Below are 21,433 nucleotides of genomic sequence, written 5' to 3'. Positions count from 1 at the left end.
ACCTCCATAGCAAGGTGAGGAGGAAGAGAAAAAGTGTTAAAGAAAAGCCATACATACTTCAATATTTTATTAGATAAAACTGATGTAGCCTATGCTCCACAAGTAAAGTGTTAGTAGGCATACACATACAGATAGTTTTACAGACAAGGAAAAATGACACATAGCACTTATAAGAAAATACATATTTTTGTGATCAACTGCCAAAAATCAACTTACAAATAAGATTTGGAGGGGCCATATTGCATGCTGTCTGTAGTAAAAGCTGAATGGTACATGTGCTACAACCTCAAAGTGGTTCAAACAGTTTAGGACCACAAAATATTAAATGTATTCTAATGTGGAACAAGGAAAGTCAAATGTCACTTTTAAGGAAGTGGAACCAATAAATGTCTGGCATTTTTACTTGACAAATGGTTGAATGAATAATCAATTACTAACATAGTTGTCAATTGTTGGGTAATCCATCCATGGTGTTAGGAGGAGGACTTCTAGAATTAAGGTTGGTAATTATTACTTTGAGTAAAATAATTAAGCAGTTTTAAGGTACATGTTAGTTATTTCAAGGCACACAACATTAAAGGGAGTGTAAGTGATTTTGCACAAGGATTGTTGACAAATACACTTGTCCCTTCAGTGCTCCCTTAGATGCTCAACCCCCTAAATTTCAAATCTGACATTTCTCCAGCGTTGAAACGCCTTTGCGCTTGTCTGGTCATATAACTTTCTCTATACTCTTCAGACCTTTCCCACTTTGGCCTTTCTCGGCCATCTCTCCTTTTTCACAGTGCCTGGAGTCCAGCTGTTGCTGATTGGCTGGAGGAATGTTGTGTCTCAGGGTCCACACCACTTTGTTTGTTTTCCGTTTACACAGCCAGGGTTTCGCAGGAAAACCTGATTTTTTCAGAGCACACACCAAATGTAGAGCTAGCAAACCGCGAGGAAATATAGACCAAATCTAACAGAAAGTGTATTGGATTACAATCACTTACCACTCCTTTAAGTCCACATAGCATAATTATGTAATTTGAGGGTATAAATAACAAACTGAGGGGCAATGTATTAGGCGCATAATTTAGTAACAAAAAAAATTGTCACTATCAATTTTATAACAAATAATATTTGGCGCTATGAAGTTTCTCGTGACCCCGACACCTACCGGATTGTGTTACTTCCGACAGCACTTGAACACAGCATACTGACTGGATTCTCCCCAACAATTTGAAGCTGAAATCTAACAAAGTAAACCCCAACAACCATGTACCTGTCACCATTTAGCTGCGGCTGTAAGGACACCAGCCAGCTGACCGACGACCACGTTACATTTGAGACATTTTTAAATGAACTGTCCCTCAGATACAGGAAGTGACATCACCGCACACACTTCTTTTGTCTGACGACCTTATCCGGAGGAAGTGAAGCTTAGACGAGGCAGCCGCTTCACCGAAGAGAAAAAAAAGCAAAGAGGGGAAAAAAACTTTACTGGTTTGCAGGAATTTGGACAGATTTAGAAACCGTGTCCAAATTGTCCCGACCCACGAGAGTTCCGGGGAGGGAGAAGGAGTCGTCGTTACCGGTAAACGCCACTATTCTCCATGCAGTCGATAGTATTTGTTGTTAGATTTGCATGACTCTGCTGCCGCCTCTCCACCCGTCTCCACAGCCGGAAGTATGTGAGGATGGTCTATTGGTTTTTTTCTCTTCGCTTCAGTTTTTTTATCCTTTGGGTGTTTTTTTTTTTTTTTTGCTTTGCTTGTTATTTTTTTCCCAAGCAGGAGACACACAGACACACTGCTGTCTGCTAGCTAACTGTAAAGTTAATGAGCACGTCGGGCCTGATTAACTACAAGATACAAGGAGCCCGAAATGGAGTCCTTCTGTTAAGCTACGGCTTATTGTAAACATGACATTTATCTGCAGTGGTTTGGCACTTCATAAAAGTTAGCGATATCTGGTGATTTGTAGTTCCATCAAGCGTGGTGTGTGTCTGTTGAGCCAGGTTATAACGTTAGCTAAGAAGTTGAATCTGCTGTAAATACCACAAAATGTGAGGTCAGGCACTGTGTGTTGATGCTCACAACGTTACAGATAAAGTCCAGTTAAGAAAATTAAACATAACGTTAATCGATGTTATTAAAATCCCAGGAACATACTTTCTAATGTATACTTTCACTTTATTGTGCCAAAGACACGCTTAATCCCAGAGACCTATGTGTTATTTTTGTTTTTAAAACCATATTCACGATCCTTGGCTGTCTTCCCATCATACCTTCTCTACTCACTCAGTTAGTTATTAAACCTTTATAATTCCTCTTATCAGTCAGTCTACCCCTGTTTATCTCTATTTTTAATTGGACCTTTGCCAGTAGGAGCCTACAAGGCTGGACCCAAAGCTGCATTACCAACTGGGCAAAGTGAGCTACTGCCCCAAGAGTGCCACACCCCCAGGGGCCCTCAAAACACCCAGCTTCACTGTGTGGCAATTAGTTTGGGGAAATTTGATTAACAGGACTTTTCTCACGACTTGTCATAGTAGGAAAAGCACAGGTATGACTAATAGCATGAATCATTGCTCTGTTCTGTGTCCTAGTAAGTCATGGCAAGTGTGACAGCTAGCCAGTATGGACAATTCCCAGACCCAGAAACTGAAGCTGCTAAATGGAATCCAACCATTACTCATTTTATTAAAATTTGCCTACTTTGTCTAGGAATATTCACCATTAAAGGGCAGTATCAGTTGACATACCAAGGGTCTTTGGTGGGTTTAGGTTTATTACCTGATCCTCAGATCATGCTTTAAAGAGGGATCCTTTGTTAAAAAAAAGGGTATTGTTAAAATTGGTAAATATGGGAGAACTTCAGATTTTATTGTGTTTTAATAAAATTACCTCACAGCAAAATGGGGATTAATTTGGGGTAAGTGGGGGCGCAGCAACTAAGTTTTGCCAAGGGATCCCAAGCAGGATAATTGGGTAATGACTGGGTCCTTTAGAAAAAGAGGTTGTTTGTTTATATAAACTTTATTTATGCCAAGGAGGAAAATGTAGCATATCCTCAAGGTGTTGGAAATCACCATCTTATTGATGTTCAGCTCAATAGGTCGAACATTTATAACTATTTCTATCATATCATGATGTGGTTTATTAAATATGAATAACCAGTCTGTAATGTGTACTATATAAAGTACAGCTTCACATTCAGTTACACTTGGAAGAGTTCCTCTTGACTAATAAAACAATGGGAAATATACATGTCTGTGTTGGACAACTAACATAATTTGAATTGAAGGCCTCTAATACTCCTGTGTTGACAAATATTACGATAAAGGTATATACCTTCTAGTGTTAGTTCTTGTGTGTGTGTGTTTTTAGTATTTGCATCACAAAATGTGACGTTACTCTTTTGTTTACATAGAGATCATTTCAGTTTAACTGCTATGGACTATTGGTTATGTCTTTCTAGTAGCTGTACGTCATATTTATTACTGCAAAGTAACCAGTGGTAGTACTGGCTCAGTCATTACAGTAATTCACCGTTGCGACTTTTGTGCCATTGCAGAAATGATGGAAGATTCTCATTTTAATTCATCGTATTTCTGGTCTCCCATCCCCACTGTACCAGGACAGGTAAGACTGGGCAAGAAATCAAGAATATGCAGTTTCTTCAGGATTGATGTTAACAAGAAGCTCCTTAGAGGAGGTGTTTTGTGACTACAAGAAAATGATTGAGGGAGTCCAGTCTGACTAATCAAATGAAAAATCTCATCTCTGCTGACAGATTGAGAATGCCATGTTTCTGAACAAGGTGAAAGAGCAACAGGAAAAGAATGGTTCCTTCTCTCCTTCCTCTGCATCCCACTACCAAACAGCGCTTCTCACCATCCCCACTGGTGGGGCAAAGACAGATGGAGGAGGGCAGGCTGGTAGTGTGGCACACCTCCACCCTCCTCACAGCACCCAGAACATGCTGTCAGTCCCCTCCACAGGCATCATGACAGCAGGTGAGTCTGTTTCTACATGGAGAGGGCTCTGGGGCTTTCTCAGTTTGAGACTACTTGGTTATTCCTCAATACATTTGACATTATATCTGATTATCAAAGTACAATTTGAAATCAAAAGGACAGCAAAGGTTAACGCTGAATTAACATCCCATAAGTTTAGTTCAGAACCATAAAATAACAGCAATCCATTAAATGATTTAGTTGAGAATAAATTGAAATTCCAGTTAGATGGAGCCTCCAGGCAGCACTGTTGGCTAAGAGCAACACGATGCCAGTAAAATGAACACCTAGCTGTGCGCTACAACCTCAGGATTGTGTGTTCTTAAAATAATGGAACCGCAGCACTGTACTGTAATACTCTTTTATAGCACTTCACACTTCCTGGTTTAGCATGTACTACTCAAAATGTGTTTGTAATACATTTTTGAAACTGAATATAGAGGAATTCTGGTGAACTTCAAGAACACTGTTCATCTCAAACTGTAATCAGAGAAAGAACACTGCGCACAATGATCAACTTTGACTTCATCTTCGCCTTTGTAATCTGTGCTTTAATTCTTTTTTTCTGTCTCTCTTGATTTCTGTCTGTCACTTTTTGCTGAAGCGGGTCTGGTCATCACAACTCCTCAGGGAACACTAGTCTCTCCCACCTCCTCTCAGTCTTTTGTCTCTGGTCATCCAGCAACAACCATGATTGTTTCAGCACTCCATTCTCCAGGTAAAACACACACACCATACTGTATGGTATACTTCGTACATGGTTCTAAAAATGCCTTAATAGACTTTTCTTTCACTAAGACTGGTATTTGTTTAATAAAATTTCACTTGAGCACACAAGTTTTCATTATAATTTATGATTTGAATATGAAGTAAATACATTTAAACTTCATCAACTATGGGATTATATTCCTATCTTTATTAAAGAGCGTGGTCTTTCAATTTGAGAGCATGACCTATTGATTTCGCGTTCAGATTTTGTTAGGCTTTCCCTCAAAACCCTGCCCTCGCACTGAAGCATTACTTGTGCTTACATTTGCTCTGCTTCAGCTCAAACTGTGTGCTTGAACTCAGATACTGTATATTGCTACTTTCACAGATTTCCTGCACTTCAGGTTCAGCCCTTCTCGCACTCAGGCTGCTTCTGTGCTCTCGTTAAACATCTGCTCTCAAATTTCTCCTCTGCTATTTGATTGGCTTTTTTGTGCAAGGGGATCATGTGTTTGGCTGCGTGTGTGCTGAATTACAGCAACTTTAATGACCGTATCCACAAATGTCAGTGGTAACCTTTTGAGGCTATGAGGATTAGCAGAAACAAACTGTATTTTAAGTCAAGACTAATTATGCAACCTTTTATTGTTGTTTTTAGTGATGTGGAACAGGATCAGACCTCTTGGCTTTTGTAGATGTTATTTTCACTGTGCCCAGGCTATGAGAGAGAAGGTTTTTATTTATTGTTTTATTTTACTTGTAATGATATGTGAGCCCAATTGAGTGCTTCTCTTCGAAAGCACAGATCGTTCTCAGGAGTTACACAGCAACAAGATCAAGAAACCAGAAAATGGGAAGCTAATTAATGATTTAATTGGTTATACAGGTTGTGCCAGTAACTTATGGTTCTATGTCTTTAAATTAATCAGTTTTTCTAAAAATTGTATTCCACGTGCAAAAGATGAAATCACAGCTTGCTTATAAAATATTGGTATGTTTGTGCTTTTATATTTAAACTGTTTAAAGGAAGCAATATTCATTATTGATGTTTTTGATTTAGTTTTTTGAACAGATCTTCACTAAGAAATTGCCACGTTTTTTCCACAGAGATTCTTTGTCCTTTCTCATTCAAAAGTCAATTACACCTGAAAGAAAACGCACAGTTAAAAACATGAGGGGCGCCTGTTAGCTTTCCACTAGCGTGAGCCCCATGTAAGAAGGCTTAGTCCTTGCTGCAGCGACCCGGTTTCAAGTCCAACCTGCGGCCCTTTGCTGCATGTCGTCCACTATCTCTCTCCCACATTTCCTGTCTCTTAGCTGTCCTATCACAAATAAAAGTCCCAAAAAAGTCCCAAAAGTGTTGTTCCCTGAGCTTGCAAACCCATGCTGCTGCTGCTCGGTTCAATAGTATTCTCCCCTTTTTACCTGCTGCTGTTGATCCTTGTTGTAGACAAAAAAGAAGGGGATGGGACGTCCCATTTGGTTGTGATGCCAGCGCCCTCCAAACGAGGTCGAAAGAAGAAGACAACACTGTCCAAGGTCGGTCCTGTGGGTGGACCAGGAAATGAAACACTAATACTGGCACATCTCACAGCCGGCGGTCAGGTAAGAAAATACAGATGTAGAAAGGGAAATCTGATTCTGACATGATTAAAAAAAAAAATCAGATAACTAAATAACTTATTATTTTCGACAGCTGGCATCTTTGCAGCATCACGCCGGAGACCCATATGACCTGTCAAATGAAGAGGAAGACCAGGGCCCAAAAGATAGCACAAAGACATACAGGTACAGTGTCAGAACAACACCTGCTGTGCGCCCCCATTTCTCCTCGCTCTCGCTGCGGAATGCAAGCACACCTGTTCCTCTGTGTCCTGTTGAAATGAGCGTAGACATGTTGTGCTCTTGTAGATGAACTAGGCGCTGCTGGATATACACCTCTGGCACACACAGACACCTCTACTAAACACACTTCACTGCATGTTGTTGCAGAACATGCCTTCTTTCAAGTGTACAGTTAAATCTTTCTCTTAATTTATTTAAGATACAAATACTTAAGTGCTTCATAGACGCACTCTCCGCCTCTGCGCACACTGGACATGAATTGCTACCTGGCCTCTACTGTCCTCTTTGTGTGTTATATAGCATGTTCTTTGAGTTGTAAACTCTCAAGCACTCTTGTGTCCTGCTCTTTCACTTTTTATAATATCTACGTACCTTTCCCTGTCAGTTTTCACTGATATCTTCCTTGACATCTTTCCTTGTGTTTACATCTCTACATTTGATTTAACCCCCAACCCCCCACCCTTTCCCCTGGCGCCATTGATTTATCTTATATTATTAATGTTCCGTTTTATTTATTATCATTTTCTATCATATCTTATTTCTTTCTGTGGGTTGATGCTTCTTCCCCCTGTCTCCTTCCAACAACCTCCTTTTCCATCATCTTGTCTTGTGTCTCCTTGTCTGTATATGTGTACCTCTTCTTCCTTCTTGTTCTTCCATCCCGCCCTCCCATTTCTGTGTCTCTCCGCCTGTAGGTGCCGGATGTGTGCGGCGACCTTCCTCAGTAAGTCTGACATGCAGATCCACTCCAAGTCGCACACAGAGGCCAAACCTCACAAGTGTCCTCACTGCGCCAAGTCATTCGCCAACTCCAGCTACCTGGCCCAGCACATCCGCATCCACAGCGGGGCCAAGCCTTACACCTGCTCCTACTGCCAGAAATCTTTCAGGCAACTCAGTCATTTACAGCAGCACACACGGTACTGCAGACCCGCCCCCCCCCCCCCCCCCCCCCCCCCCTCTCTCCGTTACAAACCCCGTACCATATTCCCCTGTCCTGTTATCTTGTCCTGCCAAGTGCCCTTTCGAAGCCCAGATTCCTGTCTTCTTCTTCCTCTTGGGGAAAAGATTGGAGGGGTGTGCAGATGCATATTTCACTGCCATGTAGATGTTGGCTCGCATGCTACCAGCTCCACCCAGAAGTGACCTTTTCAGAAAATTAGAAGTCAAATTTCACCTATTTTTAAGTTGGGCTTTGTCCATGAGACAATTGTTCATTATTTAAACAATAAGTGACACTATGAGAATATTTTACCTTTCTTTCGTTTTTTTTATTTCCGTGTGTGTACAAATACTTGCTTCTCTCTGTACTGTTTTGCATTGCGTTTTCATCACATTTTCCCGCTTTACATGTTTCTTTTGTCTGTATGTTTTGTCATTTCTTCTGCCAGCGCTTCAACTGAAACATACACATTTAGAAATACATGTTGAAATGTAGGTTTAAAGGCAGACTAAGTTCCATTGGGCTTCCCCATGTAACCCATAGTGGTGTTTGGTATACTTCCTTATCATTGGTTTTTCTTACTTTCTCCATTGAATGGTAAAATCCTTTGCTGCCATGCTCTGCTTTCCTGCTCTCTGTACTCATTTCGTAGTCATCCTGTTGCTGTCCTTTTTGGCTGTCATCTAATCAATTTACAGTAATTTATGGAGGCATGTTGATCTAAGTGAATGCATTTGTAAAACCTTTGAACTACAATTATTATATTTAACATTTTGTTATTCTGTTCATACGCCCAAATCACCTAGGGCAAAATTATATAATAATTTTCACTCTTTTGCTTTGTTTTTCTGTGATTGTAAACCCTGACCCACTTTGGGGCACTTGTAATTCGAACATGAATTGAAACTCTTGCTGCGTAGAGCAGTAAAAGTGTAAAATGATCCATATATAGATATTTTAGTGCTCCAATCTTCTCGTTACTTCCTGACAGGTTTTGATAAACTGAGGCAATCACTTTAAAGTACAATATCATGAGTTTTATATCAGTCTACCTTTACAATCCTGTTTCCCTTTCTCTTTCACCGTCCTGTCTGCCCTCATCAGGAACCACACAGAGTCAAAGCCTCACAAGTGTCCCCACTGTACCAAGTCATTTGCCAACTCTAGCTACCTTGCCCAACATGTCCGCATCCACACCGGAGTGAAACCCTACTCCTGCTCCTTCTGCCAAAAGAGCTTCAGACAGCTCAGTCACCTTCAGCAGCACAACAGGTAAGTGAGTCACTGGGCTTGGGTTTCTCATTTGCCTCTTTGTCTTTCTGCGGTCAGGGTAGATCACCATGAAAGTGAGTCCGTGTATGTACATGTATGTGTTTGTGTTTATATTCAGGATTCACACCGGAGATCGGCCATACAAGTGTAGCCATCCAGGCTGTGAGAAATCCTTCACGCAACTCTCAAATTTACAGGTGTGAAATAATTTTGTCTTGTTGGCTATTACCTGTCTCACAGAACACTTAACTGTACTGTAAAACAATTTATATTTATTTTTTTCAATAACCATCTTTTCCCAGTCCCACCGGCGTCAACACAACAAGGACAAGCCTTACAAGTGCACCAACTGCAATAAAGGATACATAGATGCAGCAAGCCTGGAGGTGCACATGTCCACACACACAGTCAAACACGCGAGGATCTACTCGTGTGGTCTCTGCAACCGCACTTATACCTCAGTAAGACAAATATCCATTTCTGAAGAGCATTTCTACATAAAACACTATGAATCACCTTTCTAGCATCAGACAACTGGCCACTACTTTACACCTTGTAGTCATGTATCAACTGTTTACCCTATGCCTATCTTTCCGTCATCTCAGGAGACATATCTGGTGAAACACATGGAGAAACACAATCCAGACCAGTTGACTGTACCAGCAGTCGGGGCAGCACAGCCAGCACAACAGCACCAGCACCAGAACCAAAGCCAGGGCCAGGCTGGAGCTCAGAGCCAGGTAGAGAGTGCAGATGGAGGATCTAGCCGAGCTGGGAGCGGAGCTACGGGTGGCGGTCAGCAGGGACAGAGCCAGAACAACTACCCCCAGACAGAAACCATCTCCTGTCCATTTGACCTGCACCAGTATAAGACCGTTTCTGCCAGTGACATCCAGTACAAACCAGTCAGTGTAGCTGACATTACTTCCCACAAGGACCTTTGTCTTACTGTGTCAGCATCCACCATTCAAGTGGAGCACCTCAACTCTTAGAGGCGATTAAAGGAGGGAGTTTGGGGGTCAGGGATGTTCAAATTAATTCAAGAAAACAAGAAATGGAGGACGGAGAGACGAAGGATTAAAGCAATACTAAGATGATACAAGAACTTTGGAACAAGTGACTGTGCCTGAATAATGGTTTGAGGCAGACAAACAATATGGTGACACAGTATAGTGAAGACGATAATTTTGTTTTATTTTTTTAATTCGTCTATTTGTTCTTTCTGCCTTGTTTGATTTGTTTTGCTGTTGCTTAGCTGTCCTGTCTGAGTAGAAAGTGCATGTAAAGGCTGCAATAAAGTATGTTTCAGTCCATCACAGTGATGGTTTTATGAAGGGTAAAGAGTCAAAGAGACAGTGCTTCTCTTGATGTTTTATCACCTCCTGCCGTTTCCTTACAAATACAGCTTTGGCCATTGCAATTTAGGGCCACTCTATTGATGAAATTGGTAGTCGACTGTGAAGGTAAATTTTTATACTTTCATACAGAGACTTTCAGTTTTTTCTTCAGTGTTAATACCTCTACTATGTTGTAAAACACATGCCCGCAATTAATTCTTTTTAACCTTAAAAGGGACGTAGAAGATATTTCCTTTTCAGGAAACAAAAAAAATATCAATCAAGTATATATAGATATATACTATCAGTTTATAAGGTATGATTGTGTGTTTAAAGGCTGTGGTAATCCATATAACCTACTTACACCCATTGGCAGGCCTTCACATGACTTTCTGGGAAGTGATGAGCCAGTTCACATTTCATGTAATCCTATTGTACTGCTTTGTGTGTATGTCCTAAAAGTAATGTTATCCAAATATGTTCTTACTATTATACTCCCACGATAACAATGTTTATAATACTTCTTTACAGACATACTGACACATCTGACATTTGGTTGTTTTTTTGTTTTTTTCAGCTCTTAATACAATAAACCCTCTGAAACGTTTCTCATTGGCTTTTTTCTGTTTCCTATTTACTTATGTGCCGTGGTGGCTTTATGAAGTGACAACAATAAGAGCTGTTACTAACATTTGTGAACCCACAAAGAGATTTTTTTTTGTTGCGATTTTGGCTTAGAAAAAATTGTTCGACTAATTGTTGGAGCTCATATCTTTTTATTTTGGTCAAGAACAACTTTTACCAGCATATTTGAAATGTACAACACCTAACAAAGAGAAGCAAACACTATGCTGCTCTTGTTATGCATAATGGTCTTATTAATAGGCCTAACTAATGATGTAACTGTGTATCCAGGTAGATTTAATAAGCACGTCTGCTCTGCTGGAATGTGGAAATTTGTGAGGTGTTTACAAAAGTGGACTGTACCATTAAAGAGGAGGGGAGTTTACTGTCAGTTTGATCAACATTTTCTTGGTACATGTATATAATGATACTACGAATAAAAGGCCATCTACTCTTCTAAAAGCTCAATCTAAATAACATCATCTAAATAAAGCCAAAATTATGTAAACTCGACCAGTTTGCGAAAACTGACATGTGGTCTCGTCCACCATTCTCTGCAGTGATATGGCGTCACTGCAAAGTGTGGGAGTCGAGAAACTTCACTCATGTAAATATCGTCAAAGACAGCTGCACGTAGCAATATACAGTACATAGCTTTATTTATTTACCAGCTTATTTTTAAGTATGCACCGGAAAAAGCCATTTAGCAATAAACAGAAGAAGAAACAGCTACAAGTCAAACGGGAGAAAAAGAGAGGTAACTACATTTGCTGTTAGCGTAACCACGCTAGCGTTAGCAGTCAGCTAACGGTTCGTGCTGTACAGTTAATTGTGAGTAGCACGAACAGTTTCCTGTCAGTGTGTGTGTGTGTATGTATGTAGTGTTAGGTTAAGTAACATTAAGGTTTTCAATCGGAGACCAGGCCATTTATTTAGCCTGTAAAAATAAACATCCGTGTTTTCAGTTAGCTAACGTTTGGTGTGATAACATTAAAGCAGTGTGACATAACTTGCCTTCGAACTTGACAAGGTATAAATAACGTTAGTACAGCAGAATGCACAGGCTTGCGCATTTGTAAAGAAGCGTTAAAAACTACATATCCATTTGATTTTTATTTAGTAGTTTAACTATAAACAGCCTATGGTTAACCAAGGTCAAGCCATATGGTGATTAATAACTCACTCAGTGGAGTAGACCATTGGAGAGTCAGAGTAGATTTCATCAAGTTACTTAAGATGTCAGAACAATTTGAAACTATTTCCCATGTTGTTAACTGTTTATTTAAAGGAAAGTCAGCATCTATTCTTGTGAAGCTGTCAAACTTATTCCTGGATAGGAACCTGGCTGAGGACACCTGATTAGAAGCATGTCCATATCTGTATTAACCAATATCAGGGGGAAAGTAGGTCTTGGTCTTGGATTCAAGAAAGCTAATTGGTGCATGATGCAAGTTGTGTTTGACTTCCAGGTGACACAGGCTCTGGGCCGAGCAGCCGCAATGCCAGTGTGGAGCGAGGAGGAGAGCGACAGTCTGACACCTCAGACAGTGAGACCACCGATGTTAGGAGAATAAATCAGCAGCCCTTCAGCAGAGAAGGTAGATATGACCCCAACAGGTGAGTTGTCAGTGTCATTACTCATACTCACATTCATCCATTTCATTAAAGTAATGGTATTGTAAAAGATTTAAGATTCTGATGAGATATATAAACCTTTGTGCACTAGGTGTGTTATTTGACATTCAAGGTTATCTAAAATGAATTCCCTGGAACATCAGCAGGATGCTTGAATTGCCAGAAAAAGTGGCTACTATGATAAATTATTGAAGCATTATATCAGAGCATCTGTACTGTGTTTTAATGACTTTATTTTAATAGAATGGCTCATTTAGTGTGTGATGTTAAGTTAAATCTAGAAAAGGTAGATCAATCAATTTGCACGTTCTTACATTTTTAGAGATGGCGACCCACTGCGAGGATAATACTTAAAGTAGACATATTTACGTCCCTCACACTCTCTTCTCTTCAGGTTCCGACTGCATTTCGAGAAGGAAAGTAAAGATGAAGTGGAAAAGAGGAAGAAGGTGGCAAGGGAGAAGGTGCTGCAGCCAGTCTCAGACAAAGAACTTGAGATTGACATCAATGACATCTACCCCTCAGATAAAGGTATGGCTGTTTTTTAATGCTTTACACATAAGTCTCAAAATAAGCCAGAATAACAGATAAGCAGAGTAGGTTAATGGAGTGGGTCACTGCTTGACACTCTGAAACTTTATTATTCACTGCCAGGTCTTGGTCTCCCACGACGGCCGTCCTGGAATTATGAGATGACACGAGAGAACCTGATGAGGAAAGAGGAGAAGTCATACAGAGACTATTTGGATGACCTGGACTCCAAAAATCCACCTGGCTCACTCAGCCACTTTGAGCACAATCTGGAGGTAAATTTCTTAACTGATACAATCTTAAGGACTTCCTTGACTGAAGTGCCATTGCTTCTTTATTTTTAAATTGCATTTTGTTTAGAAAATCTATACAGAACCAAGGTGGGAACCATGGCTACTACTGTATAGTTCATACCCAGTTCAGATAATTTATGCAGTCATTGTCCTAACAGTGAATCCAGCAATTCAAAAATTCACTCCGTTCTTTGTATTAAATCACCCCGCAAGTGATGCAATACTGGTCAGTGTTATATGAGAACCAGGATTTAAAAGCTTAGACTGCCATCCCCCTTTCTGTGCAAAATAAGTATTTATGAATCCTTTGACAACAGATAACAGCATGAAGTAATGCTGCTTGTTAATGACTTGCCTGTAAACTGATGATTACCCAGCAAACCTGCTTTGCCACCGTCACCTTAGAGACATAACTGTTGAGGCTGTTATAACTCCAGTGTACCATGAACTGAATATTTCACTGTGGTAAAGTTGGATCATGTAGGGAATAAGAATGTTATGACATACCTGTGTATTGTTTGGTATTTTCCGCTGGGAAGTAGTACCATTGTATCTGTCATGCTGTGATATTGCTAAGTTCTGCTCAGGCTGTGAAAATGGTAACATTATTTTTCAAAATCAAAAACCCTGCAGAGCATTTAATTTCAAAGCGTGGGCTGAGCTCACAGGTGGTACATCACATCAGATGCAGGGCTTGAGCAGCTGGTGGTGTGATAAGTGACTCTTACCAATCTAGAGATGATGACTTTTTAAGTGGAGCTGAGGATCAAAATTATGGAAAAATAACATGTATATGAATAAGCGGCTTCTATGAACAGATTGTTTTGCTGTAGGAGTAGAAATTGTTTTTGTACTATTAAAATGAAGCATTATACTGAATAGAATAAGAAATATTATCTTAAAGTATTTTCAAACATCCTAATCTTTTACAATTGTTTCCTTATGAGCTATCCAATTTAGAGGCATTACTTTGTCTTGTATACAATAATAAACCTCACATTACCCAGCTTTCCTTTTTTCTTTTAGACATGGAGGCAGCTATGGAGAGTGTTGGAGATGTCAGATGTCGTCCTACTCATCGTAGACATCAGGCACCCGGTAGGTGATCTGGAAAGCCAAAGGTCTATCTGCCTCGTGGGTTAGACCACTAGATGGAGACACAGTCAACATCCATCTGAACATCTGAAATTGTGTTAATTATTTATCAGTATATTTACATGAAATATTTTTAAATTTGTCATGTTTGTAGTTGGTAATTTTGTCACCGAAAAAAATTGTCCAAATTATCAGGGAACTTAATTTTATACTGAAATGACACATGTATAATGCTGTATCTTGCACCCTCTTTACACCTGGCATTAAAAGTGTCTCGTATCCAGATTGTATCTAGATATGATTTTAACCTGATTACATTTACACCTAGCGTTGTCCACATTGAGATCTGATCGTGATCCAATCGCTCTGTCCACCTGTAACTGAACGTCACGTCCTTCTCTCGTTTGCACACATACCAAATGCTCTATCGTGCAGTTGATATTGACTACCAGCTATATACAGTGTGCTTGCCTCGAAAACCCAGCTGTATTCTAACATTAACTTAGCTCTGGTTACTAGCTAGGCTCCTTAAATGCTTGCTAATAACTTTTTTAAGCTGGGTCTCCGACATTGACAGTGTTGTGTTGGACAGATTTGTGCAGCTGTGTTCATGAGGGAGAGGGAGAGAGGGACGAGTGAGAGGATGTGCTGCACGAATGCGCAACGGCGCTCTGCAATCAAATATGATTTTAAATAGGCCTAGTAAAAAACAAACAAAACGAAAATCAATATGTGGCGGTCAGCGTTGATATTGTGGTGGGCCGCCACAAATAAATGAACGTATGGGAAACACTGCATTTAAAGACCACTGTTAATGAATATAGAAGTAGACTTGGAGGCAAATAGAAAAGCATCCCTCCTAATACGTGTACTTCAAACACAAATTTTACCAGGCTATGCTTTTAAAATGTAATTTATTTATATGAGAAATTGGCTTTACTTGCCACTAATTGTTTGACAAATGAAATGCTCGTGTTTTGTATTTTAGTAGATAAGCAGTTACAGTTTAGCAGTGTCTCTAAACATTTCACATTGACCATTTGTTTTCCTTCCTCATTAAATGTCTCATTAAATATTGCATATATTGTTGTAGTTTTGTTGATTAACTCAAGAAAATGGTTGCATTCAAAGTTCTCAAGTGTTCAAGACGTGTCTGTGTGATTTGCTTTTTATGACTTCAAATCAAACTCAGTTCTTTGGTTCTAATTATAAGACACCTGACATACTTATTCTAACTTCTCACAAGCCAGATGTACTTTATGTGAAGTGAATTCACTTCCTGTATTTAGAGTGTCTAGTATTAATGTAAAGTTAAAAACAGAACAGCTTGTCTTGTTCCTATTAATAAGGGTATGATCAAGTGGTTATTTCTTGAGTAGGCTATAATTACTATTTTTAACAGGGGGTATCCTCATGTAAACCACCCAGGTGCTGCAGTTCCCTCCAGCCCTGTACCAATACATCACAGAAGATCTCCAGAAGCAGGTGATTCTGGTGTTGAACAAAGCTGACCTGTGTCCTCCCCCGCTGGTGATCGCCTGGAAACACTACATGACCTCCCAGTTCCCCCACCTGCAAATAGTCTGCTTCACCTCCCATCCTGGACAGCCCTACAGCACAGGTGAGGAGAGGGAGAATGGGGGGAGATTAGGAGGTAGTGAGAAACAGATGGGATAGGAAGAAGAGTCAGAGACACACATAAAAGATGACACCAGACAGATACTGAAAGTGAAATAAGCCTGCAACTCAGTGAAATCATGTCAGTGCAATATCACCAGAATAACCTGACTGGCTCTTACTGCAATAAGAATAATCTTCCGTCTGTGTGTCTGCTGGCTTGTAGTGCTCCAGAAGAAGAGAAAGACGAGGAAGGCTGACTGGAATCACGCTGGAGGTCCTCTAGATATCCTGAAGGCCTGTCAGGAGATCACAGCAGGGAGAGGTAGGCATCTGTCCGCTCTTAATCTTGCATACTCAAAGTCATAATAACTCAGGCATCTGTCAACTGTCCGCTCTGTGAACTTGACTGTTAGCACATTTGTGTTTATCTTCTAAGTGTTACCTCTTGTTTTCAAAGTTGATTTGTCCAGCTGGGAGCAGAAGATTCATAGAGATGCTGTTGCTGAGCAACTGGAAGGGGAGCGGCCAGATGAAGGAGCAGAGTCGGTGCTGATGGAGCATCAAAGTGACAGAGCTATGGAGATGAGCAGCCCATCCCACGAGCTCTACAAAGATGGGGTTCTCACATTGGGGTGCATAGGTATACATCTGAGTTTTTGCTGAGAAGTTGAACCCTGTAGCCAGTTTCAGTGAAAGTTTCTTAAAATTATTCCAAAGCAAAATCTTTGAAAGAAAAGAAGAATGTTTCTAAGAGAATCTCTTAATTTCTTGAGATCTTACCAGTTTTTCGTCTTCTTCTTTTTATTTTATTTTTTTTGATGAAGATAATTGGATCAATACAATAAGCATCTTTCACTCCAATCCACTGGACAAAAGATTATTAGATGTCAAGCTTATCTGCGGACTTGAGAACAAGGTCTTATTGTACCTGTTGATAATTTGCTAATCAAAATGTCAAAACTACATTGGACCAACAGGTTAATGTCCTGACACATGAAAAACGTGTCAATATAAAATAACACTCTATCCTCCGCTCTAACCATATCTTACCAATAATCAGTTTATATTTATGGCATTGTGTACATTTGGTTTTTGCACCTTACTGATAATCTTTTACTATTTATGTTTTGTTTTTATGTGCACACTTTCCTAGTTTGACTGCTGCATAGGGAACAATTTCCTTCTGGATTAATAAAGTTTTATCCTAACAAATACTGTATTTAAAGGCTTAAGTATCACAATTCATGAAGAATGCTGTTGAACCTGACCACTAAACAGCTTCAGACTAGCATAAGCAAACCGAATTAGGACAATAATTTGTAGGTATTAAAGAGTGATCTTAAACCCATCCCATTTTTTCCCCCAGGCTTTCCAAATGTTGGTAAATCATCTGTTATAAACAGCCTGGTGGGGAGGAAGGTGGTGAGCGTGTCTCGAACCCCAGGCCACACCAAATACTTCCAGACCTACTACCTCACCCCGACAGTCAAACTCTGCGACTGCCCTGGACTGGTTTTCCCCTCCCGTGTCAATAAACAGTTACAGGTACAAGCTCACTTTTGTGTACTTGAGAGCAGATGTGACTTTGGGTTTACTTGCCTGTTTAGGCTCAATATAAACTTAATTGTGTGGAACAGCACACTCGCACACCTCTGGGCAGATGGGTTATTGATTTTATAAATTCCCACCTGTTATCTTTCAAAGGCTCTTGATGAATTCCAGGGTTTTTTTTTCTGATGGCTGTTCAGCTTTTTAAACATTTTTGGATACTAACTTTCCATTTTAAAAATGTATTTTGATCTCTTTGATTTTTCTCTGTATTGATCTTTTTCTTTCTTCCTGTTTTGTATTCTCTAGATTCTGGCAGGCATTTACCCAATATCTCAGCTGCAGGAGCCCTACAGCCCGGTTGGTTATCTGTGTGAAAGGACCCCTTTCCTCTCTGTGCTGAAGCTTAACCATCCCAGTTTGCTCGAGTTAAAAGCCCACCAAAGAAACCAGAGATCTGAAGAGCTCAGCTGGACGGCCTGGGATGTGTGTGAGGGTAAGCCGATTCTCAGTGGCATCGACCATCTAATTTGTTGTTGCTTTAAAGGTACAATGTGTAATTCTTGGCATAGTTACTCACCTACTTCACCACTACTTCAGTACACCAAAATATTGTGCTTCCTAGAAAAACGAGTACCAACATGTTTTCAGAATTTTGGTATCCACTTGGTACCGAAGCACCGGTTCTCGTGACATTCCTATTCACTAACACATGCCATTGAGATTCTCCCTCTCTTTGCGTCTGTCTTTGCGTTCTTTAGCATGGGCAGAGAGGAGAGGCTATAAGACAGCAAAAGCAGCTCGCAACGATGTTTACCGTGCAGCTAACAGTCTCCTGCGGTTGGCAGTTGATGGCAGATTGTGTCTCTGCTTAAGACCACCTGGCTACAGCTGCCTGAGAGGTAAAAGAGGTTCTCCCATGACCCCTCACTTCAGCTTTAAGTGTATTAAAGTTAAAACGGCAGATGGGTTGAATTAATTTATTTTTGGGATTATTTATGGTCTACAGAGCATTGGGAGAATCACCCAGACTTGCCGGAGATTATGGCTCTTCAAGGAAGGGCGACACAGGAGGAATGGACAGGAGAGAGGGATGAGGAGGAGGATGGAGAGTCAAGCACTGAGCCGGAGGACGAGAGAGACCGGGATGCAGACGATGATGAAGATGGAGATGATGAAGATGAGGGGTTTGGACATCCCAAAAGGAAGGCGGAGGATAAACCATCTGGCTTCACTGTCAACATGTACAGCGTCCTTCGGGAAAATGAGTGCGAGTGATAACAGAGAGAAAGTCGAGCAGGAAGACATGAGTTTTTTTGTCTTACCCCGACCTTTCCCCGTTTACCCAAGCGCACTTTTGATTCCTATTTTTTCTCCTGCATTCCCTCTCATTTTTTCTTGCATCTCCACTCCTCATGTCATTACCTCCAGTGTACATTGACATGATCTATTCTAATCCATTCACCCTTTTTCCTTCTCCCTATAATATACAGAGCATTTTCATGTGTTCCATGCTGTGCCTCTGCTCTGCTTCATCCATGAAGCTTATTATTTAGTGTCACTTGCGGGAATGGGTTTTGTTTGATTTAATCCTTTTTTTTGCACGTAATTCTCAGAAACAAATGAACAAAGACAAATCCACCAACTGGTTTTCAATCTGTTTATTGACATGTGGCTTCACAGCTGAGATGCCAAAGTTCAGGAAAGGATGATAAAAATCAGGTGAACTGTCAATATGATGTCATTCACTGGAGCAGCCGTTTGGCTCTCAGAGCAGCTGGAGATTTAAGAAAACGACTCTAAATCTTCTTTGAAGACCATCAGTTAGTTAGTACTTTGGTTAAAGGGTGAGTGATGGAATATTGGCAATATTAGACCAAAAAGTGGAATGGATAAAACATTTTACACACACAGTTTTGCTGTTACCAGTATTAAGACTGACTTTTTCCTGAACTTGATTTTGATTTAGAGTATACTATATCTGAGTGATATTTTATTTAGTGTGGTTCTACACAGTCAGCAGGAAATTTAAAAAAAAATGATTGGGATTGGGGGGGGGGGGTCGTTGAATCCTGTTTTGCTGGACGAGGCTGTTTCAGGAATTTAACCTGTAGTGTTTTAACTACTACAAAATGATCCTTAGATGCTGTTGGAGATTTAGTGCAGAATTTTGGCTACGGTCATTGAGCAATTTTATATTGCTAATGACAGTACAGTGGGTTTGATCAAACAGAGACTGCTTAAAAGTCAGTTTCAGGAATAGTTCAACATTTAGGGAAATAAGCTTATCCCCTTTCTTCCCCATAATTAGATGAGACTTGTATCTGTCCGGTAAATATGAAGTTTGAGACCAGGAGATGCTTAGCTTATCTTAGCTTAGCACAGAGACTGGAAATGGGAGGAAACAGCTAACAATAGCCTGTCCAAAGTCTGTCCAAAGGCAACAAAAACCCAGCATCAGATCATTAATCAGAGATCACTAATTACCACATTGTATCTTGTTTGTTAGAGCTGTTCAAAAGTGTAGTGTAAAATAAATGGAAATATTTTACTGGGGGTTATGTATTTTTTATCTCTATTTTCATATTTCTTTGCCAGGTACAACCACTTAGACTCTCCTGATTGCCTAGCAACCTCAATGTGACGTCAAGACTCCAGGAAGTTACTGCACCCAGCCAAGAAATAGTCCAGCACATCTGGAAAACCAAAATATGTAATTTTACACTTTTTGTATGGATTTAACAAACGAAATATAATGCATTACTTTGTGAAAAGGTGCTGATAGGTCAGGTTTTGTTACATTCAAACAGAGCCAGGTTTTTGTGCTAAGCTAAGTTAACCGGCTGCTGACTGTAGCTTCAGTTTAACCGTACAGACATGAAGCTCTGCGTGAAATTGAATAAGTGTATTTACCAAAATGTCGAAATACTCCTTCAACCACCCAGAAAGAGAGACTGGTCATCTTTGCTTCCATCTGTTCATCATTATAAATAACATTACACACTCCATCTTTGCTGTGTTGTTGATTGTATGATCTATAACTTAGATACAGTGCTCAATTACAAGGTCAGATCTTGTAATGCTGTTAAGACACCTGCTGCAGACAATGACGTTTTTGCTGTTTGACCGGTCTCTCTCTCTTTCTGTGAAGTGTGATGGCCCAGTTACAATCCTGAGTGCCGTATTATTGCGTGCTGTTGTTGTACCTCATTCATGTGTTTACTGAGGGAACTCTACAGCACAGTGCTGTGTTACTGTGTAATACATCACACTGCAGCCGCATGCAGTCATTTCTAACATTGGTACCATGTATAGCAGTTACTCAACACTACCCATGCTGTTGAAAACACAACAGCCCTTTTAGTTGTGTTGAAGTGGATTTAGTTGTTAAAAATATTAAAACTGAGAGCCTCTGGAGAGTGTAGTGTGGATTGAGGTGTGTTCAGGCTATTGGCATATTTCCTCATGTCATTCCTAGTATGTCTAACAATAACTGGACTGCTTTCTGCAATAAAAGAAAATTCTCTAAACCATATTGTTGCCTGTGACTGTTTTTGTATTTTAATAAAAGACATATTTAAGTTATAGTTTTGTAACCTGTGTAAGATAATGCATGGCTATTATTATTATATTGTCAGGGAAATACAGGACAAACCCTCTATAAGTTGTTTTATTAAGGTCACACAGTGCTAACTAATTTCAAATACACACAAACAGAACAGGTGATGTGTGAACATTTGCTTTAAATGTTTTGACAAAATTTTATTATTATTTAATTTTTTAACAGACTTAGTACACTTTGTATGCTGCCTGAATGCCAAACAGACAGTTGTACATTTAATATCATGGAGATGTTAGTTCTTTATGGTTAAAGTTGTCTTCATTAGTCAGGGGACTTCCTTTTGTGAGTACCAAAAACAAATAATTACTGTGATGAGATTTACTGATACTAACAATCAGCTCCACCATACTAAGATCTAATAAA

General features: G+C 40.0%; 2 protein-coding genes and 1 long non-coding RNA gene across 4 annotated transcripts; 2 read left to right on the top strand and 1 right to left on the bottom strand.

Moving 5' to 3' along the window:
* Positions 1 to 52: 52 nt before the first annotated feature.
* LOC123968782 lies at positions 53 to 1,633 on the bottom strand. Its single transcript, XR_006824545.1, has 2 exons — positions 1,572 to 1,633; positions 53 to 1,435 (listed from the first exon to the last, which is right to left on the bottom strand). It is a non-coding gene; the product is annotated as an uncharacterized LOC123968782 (long non-coding RNA).
* Positions 1,281 to 10,709, top strand: znf384b (zinc finger protein 384 b). 2 transcript variants are annotated; one of them, XM_046045722.1, is made up of 11 exons: positions 1,281 to 1,573; positions 3,556 to 3,623; positions 3,775 to 3,997; positions 4,602 to 4,715; positions 6,156 to 6,310; positions 6,402 to 6,493; positions 7,246 to 7,470; positions 8,598 to 8,765; positions 8,884 to 8,962; positions 9,068 to 9,226; positions 9,371 to 10,709. In XM_046045722.1, exons 2-11 carry the CDS (start codon positions 3,558 to 3,560, stop codon positions 9,755 to 9,757), a joined length of 1,668 nt encoding a protein of 555 aa, XP_045901678.1. In that variant the 5' UTR covers positions 1,281 to 1,573; positions 3,556 to 3,557; the 3' UTR covers positions 9,758 to 10,709. The 2 variants fall into 2 exon arrangements, with proteins under 2 accessions (XP_045901678.1, XP_045901679.1); XM_046045723.1 differs by lacking the exon at positions 7,246 to 7,470 and having other exon boundaries at positions 1,292 to 1,573.
* Positions 10,710 to 11,295: 586 nt separating this feature from the next.
* Positions 11,296 to 20,981, top strand: gnl1 (guanine nucleotide binding protein-like 1). Its single transcript, XM_046045656.1, has 12 exons — positions 11,296 to 11,483; positions 12,196 to 12,343; positions 12,756 to 12,892; positions 13,016 to 13,167; positions 14,212 to 14,283; positions 15,709 to 15,901; positions 16,124 to 16,222; positions 16,358 to 16,540; positions 17,267 to 17,445; positions 17,758 to 17,944; positions 18,210 to 18,350; positions 18,458 to 20,981. The coding sequence occupies exons 1-12, from the start codon at positions 11,411 to 11,413 to the stop codon at positions 18,724 to 18,726; spliced, it is 1,833 nt and encodes a 610-aa protein (XP_045901612.1). The 5' UTR covers positions 11,296 to 11,410; the 3' UTR covers positions 18,727 to 20,981.
* Positions 20,982 to 21,433: the final 452 nt, after the last annotated feature.

The sequence above is a fragment of the Micropterus dolomieu genome, linkage group LG03, assembly GCF_021292245.1.
Source record: "Micropterus dolomieu isolate WLL.071019.BEF.003 ecotype Adirondacks linkage group LG03, ASM2129224v1, whole genome shotgun sequence".
NCBI lineage: Eukaryota > Metazoa > Chordata > Actinopteri > Centrarchiformes > Centrarchidae > Micropterus > Micropterus dolomieu.
Note: the sequence above shows the minus strand (reverse complement) of the source record. Positions and strands in the feature narration are given on the sequence as shown.

What these genes read in the sequence shown, in the direction of transcription:
- znf384b (XM_046045722.1), top strand. Translation starts at nt 3,558, where the DNA reads ATGATGGAAGATTCTCATTTTAATTCATCGTATTTCTGGTCTCCCATC. An exon ending in CACAGGCATCATGACAGCAG is followed by an intron (nt 3,998 to 4,601) that starts GTGAGTCTGTTT and finishes TTTTTGCTGAAG; the next exon opens with CGGGTCTGGTCATCACAACT. An exon ending in GATAGCACAAAGACATACAG is followed by an intron (nt 6,494 to 7,245) that starts GTACAGTGTCAG and finishes CTCCGCCTGTAG; the next exon opens with GTGCCGGATGTGTGCGGCGA.
- gnl1 (XM_046045656.1), top strand. Translation starts at nt 11,411, where the DNA reads ATGCACCGGAAAAAGCCATTTAGCAATAAACAGAAGAAGAAACAGCTA. An exon ending in CATCTACCCCTCAGATAAAG is followed by an intron (nt 12,893 to 13,015) that starts GTATGGCTGTTT and finishes ATTCACTGCCAG; the next exon opens with GTCTTGGTCTCCCACGACGG. An exon ending in TGGACAGCCCTACAGCACAG is followed by an intron (nt 15,902 to 16,123) that starts GTGAGGAGAGGG and finishes GCTGGCTTGTAG; the next exon opens with TGCTCCAGAAGAAGAGAAAG.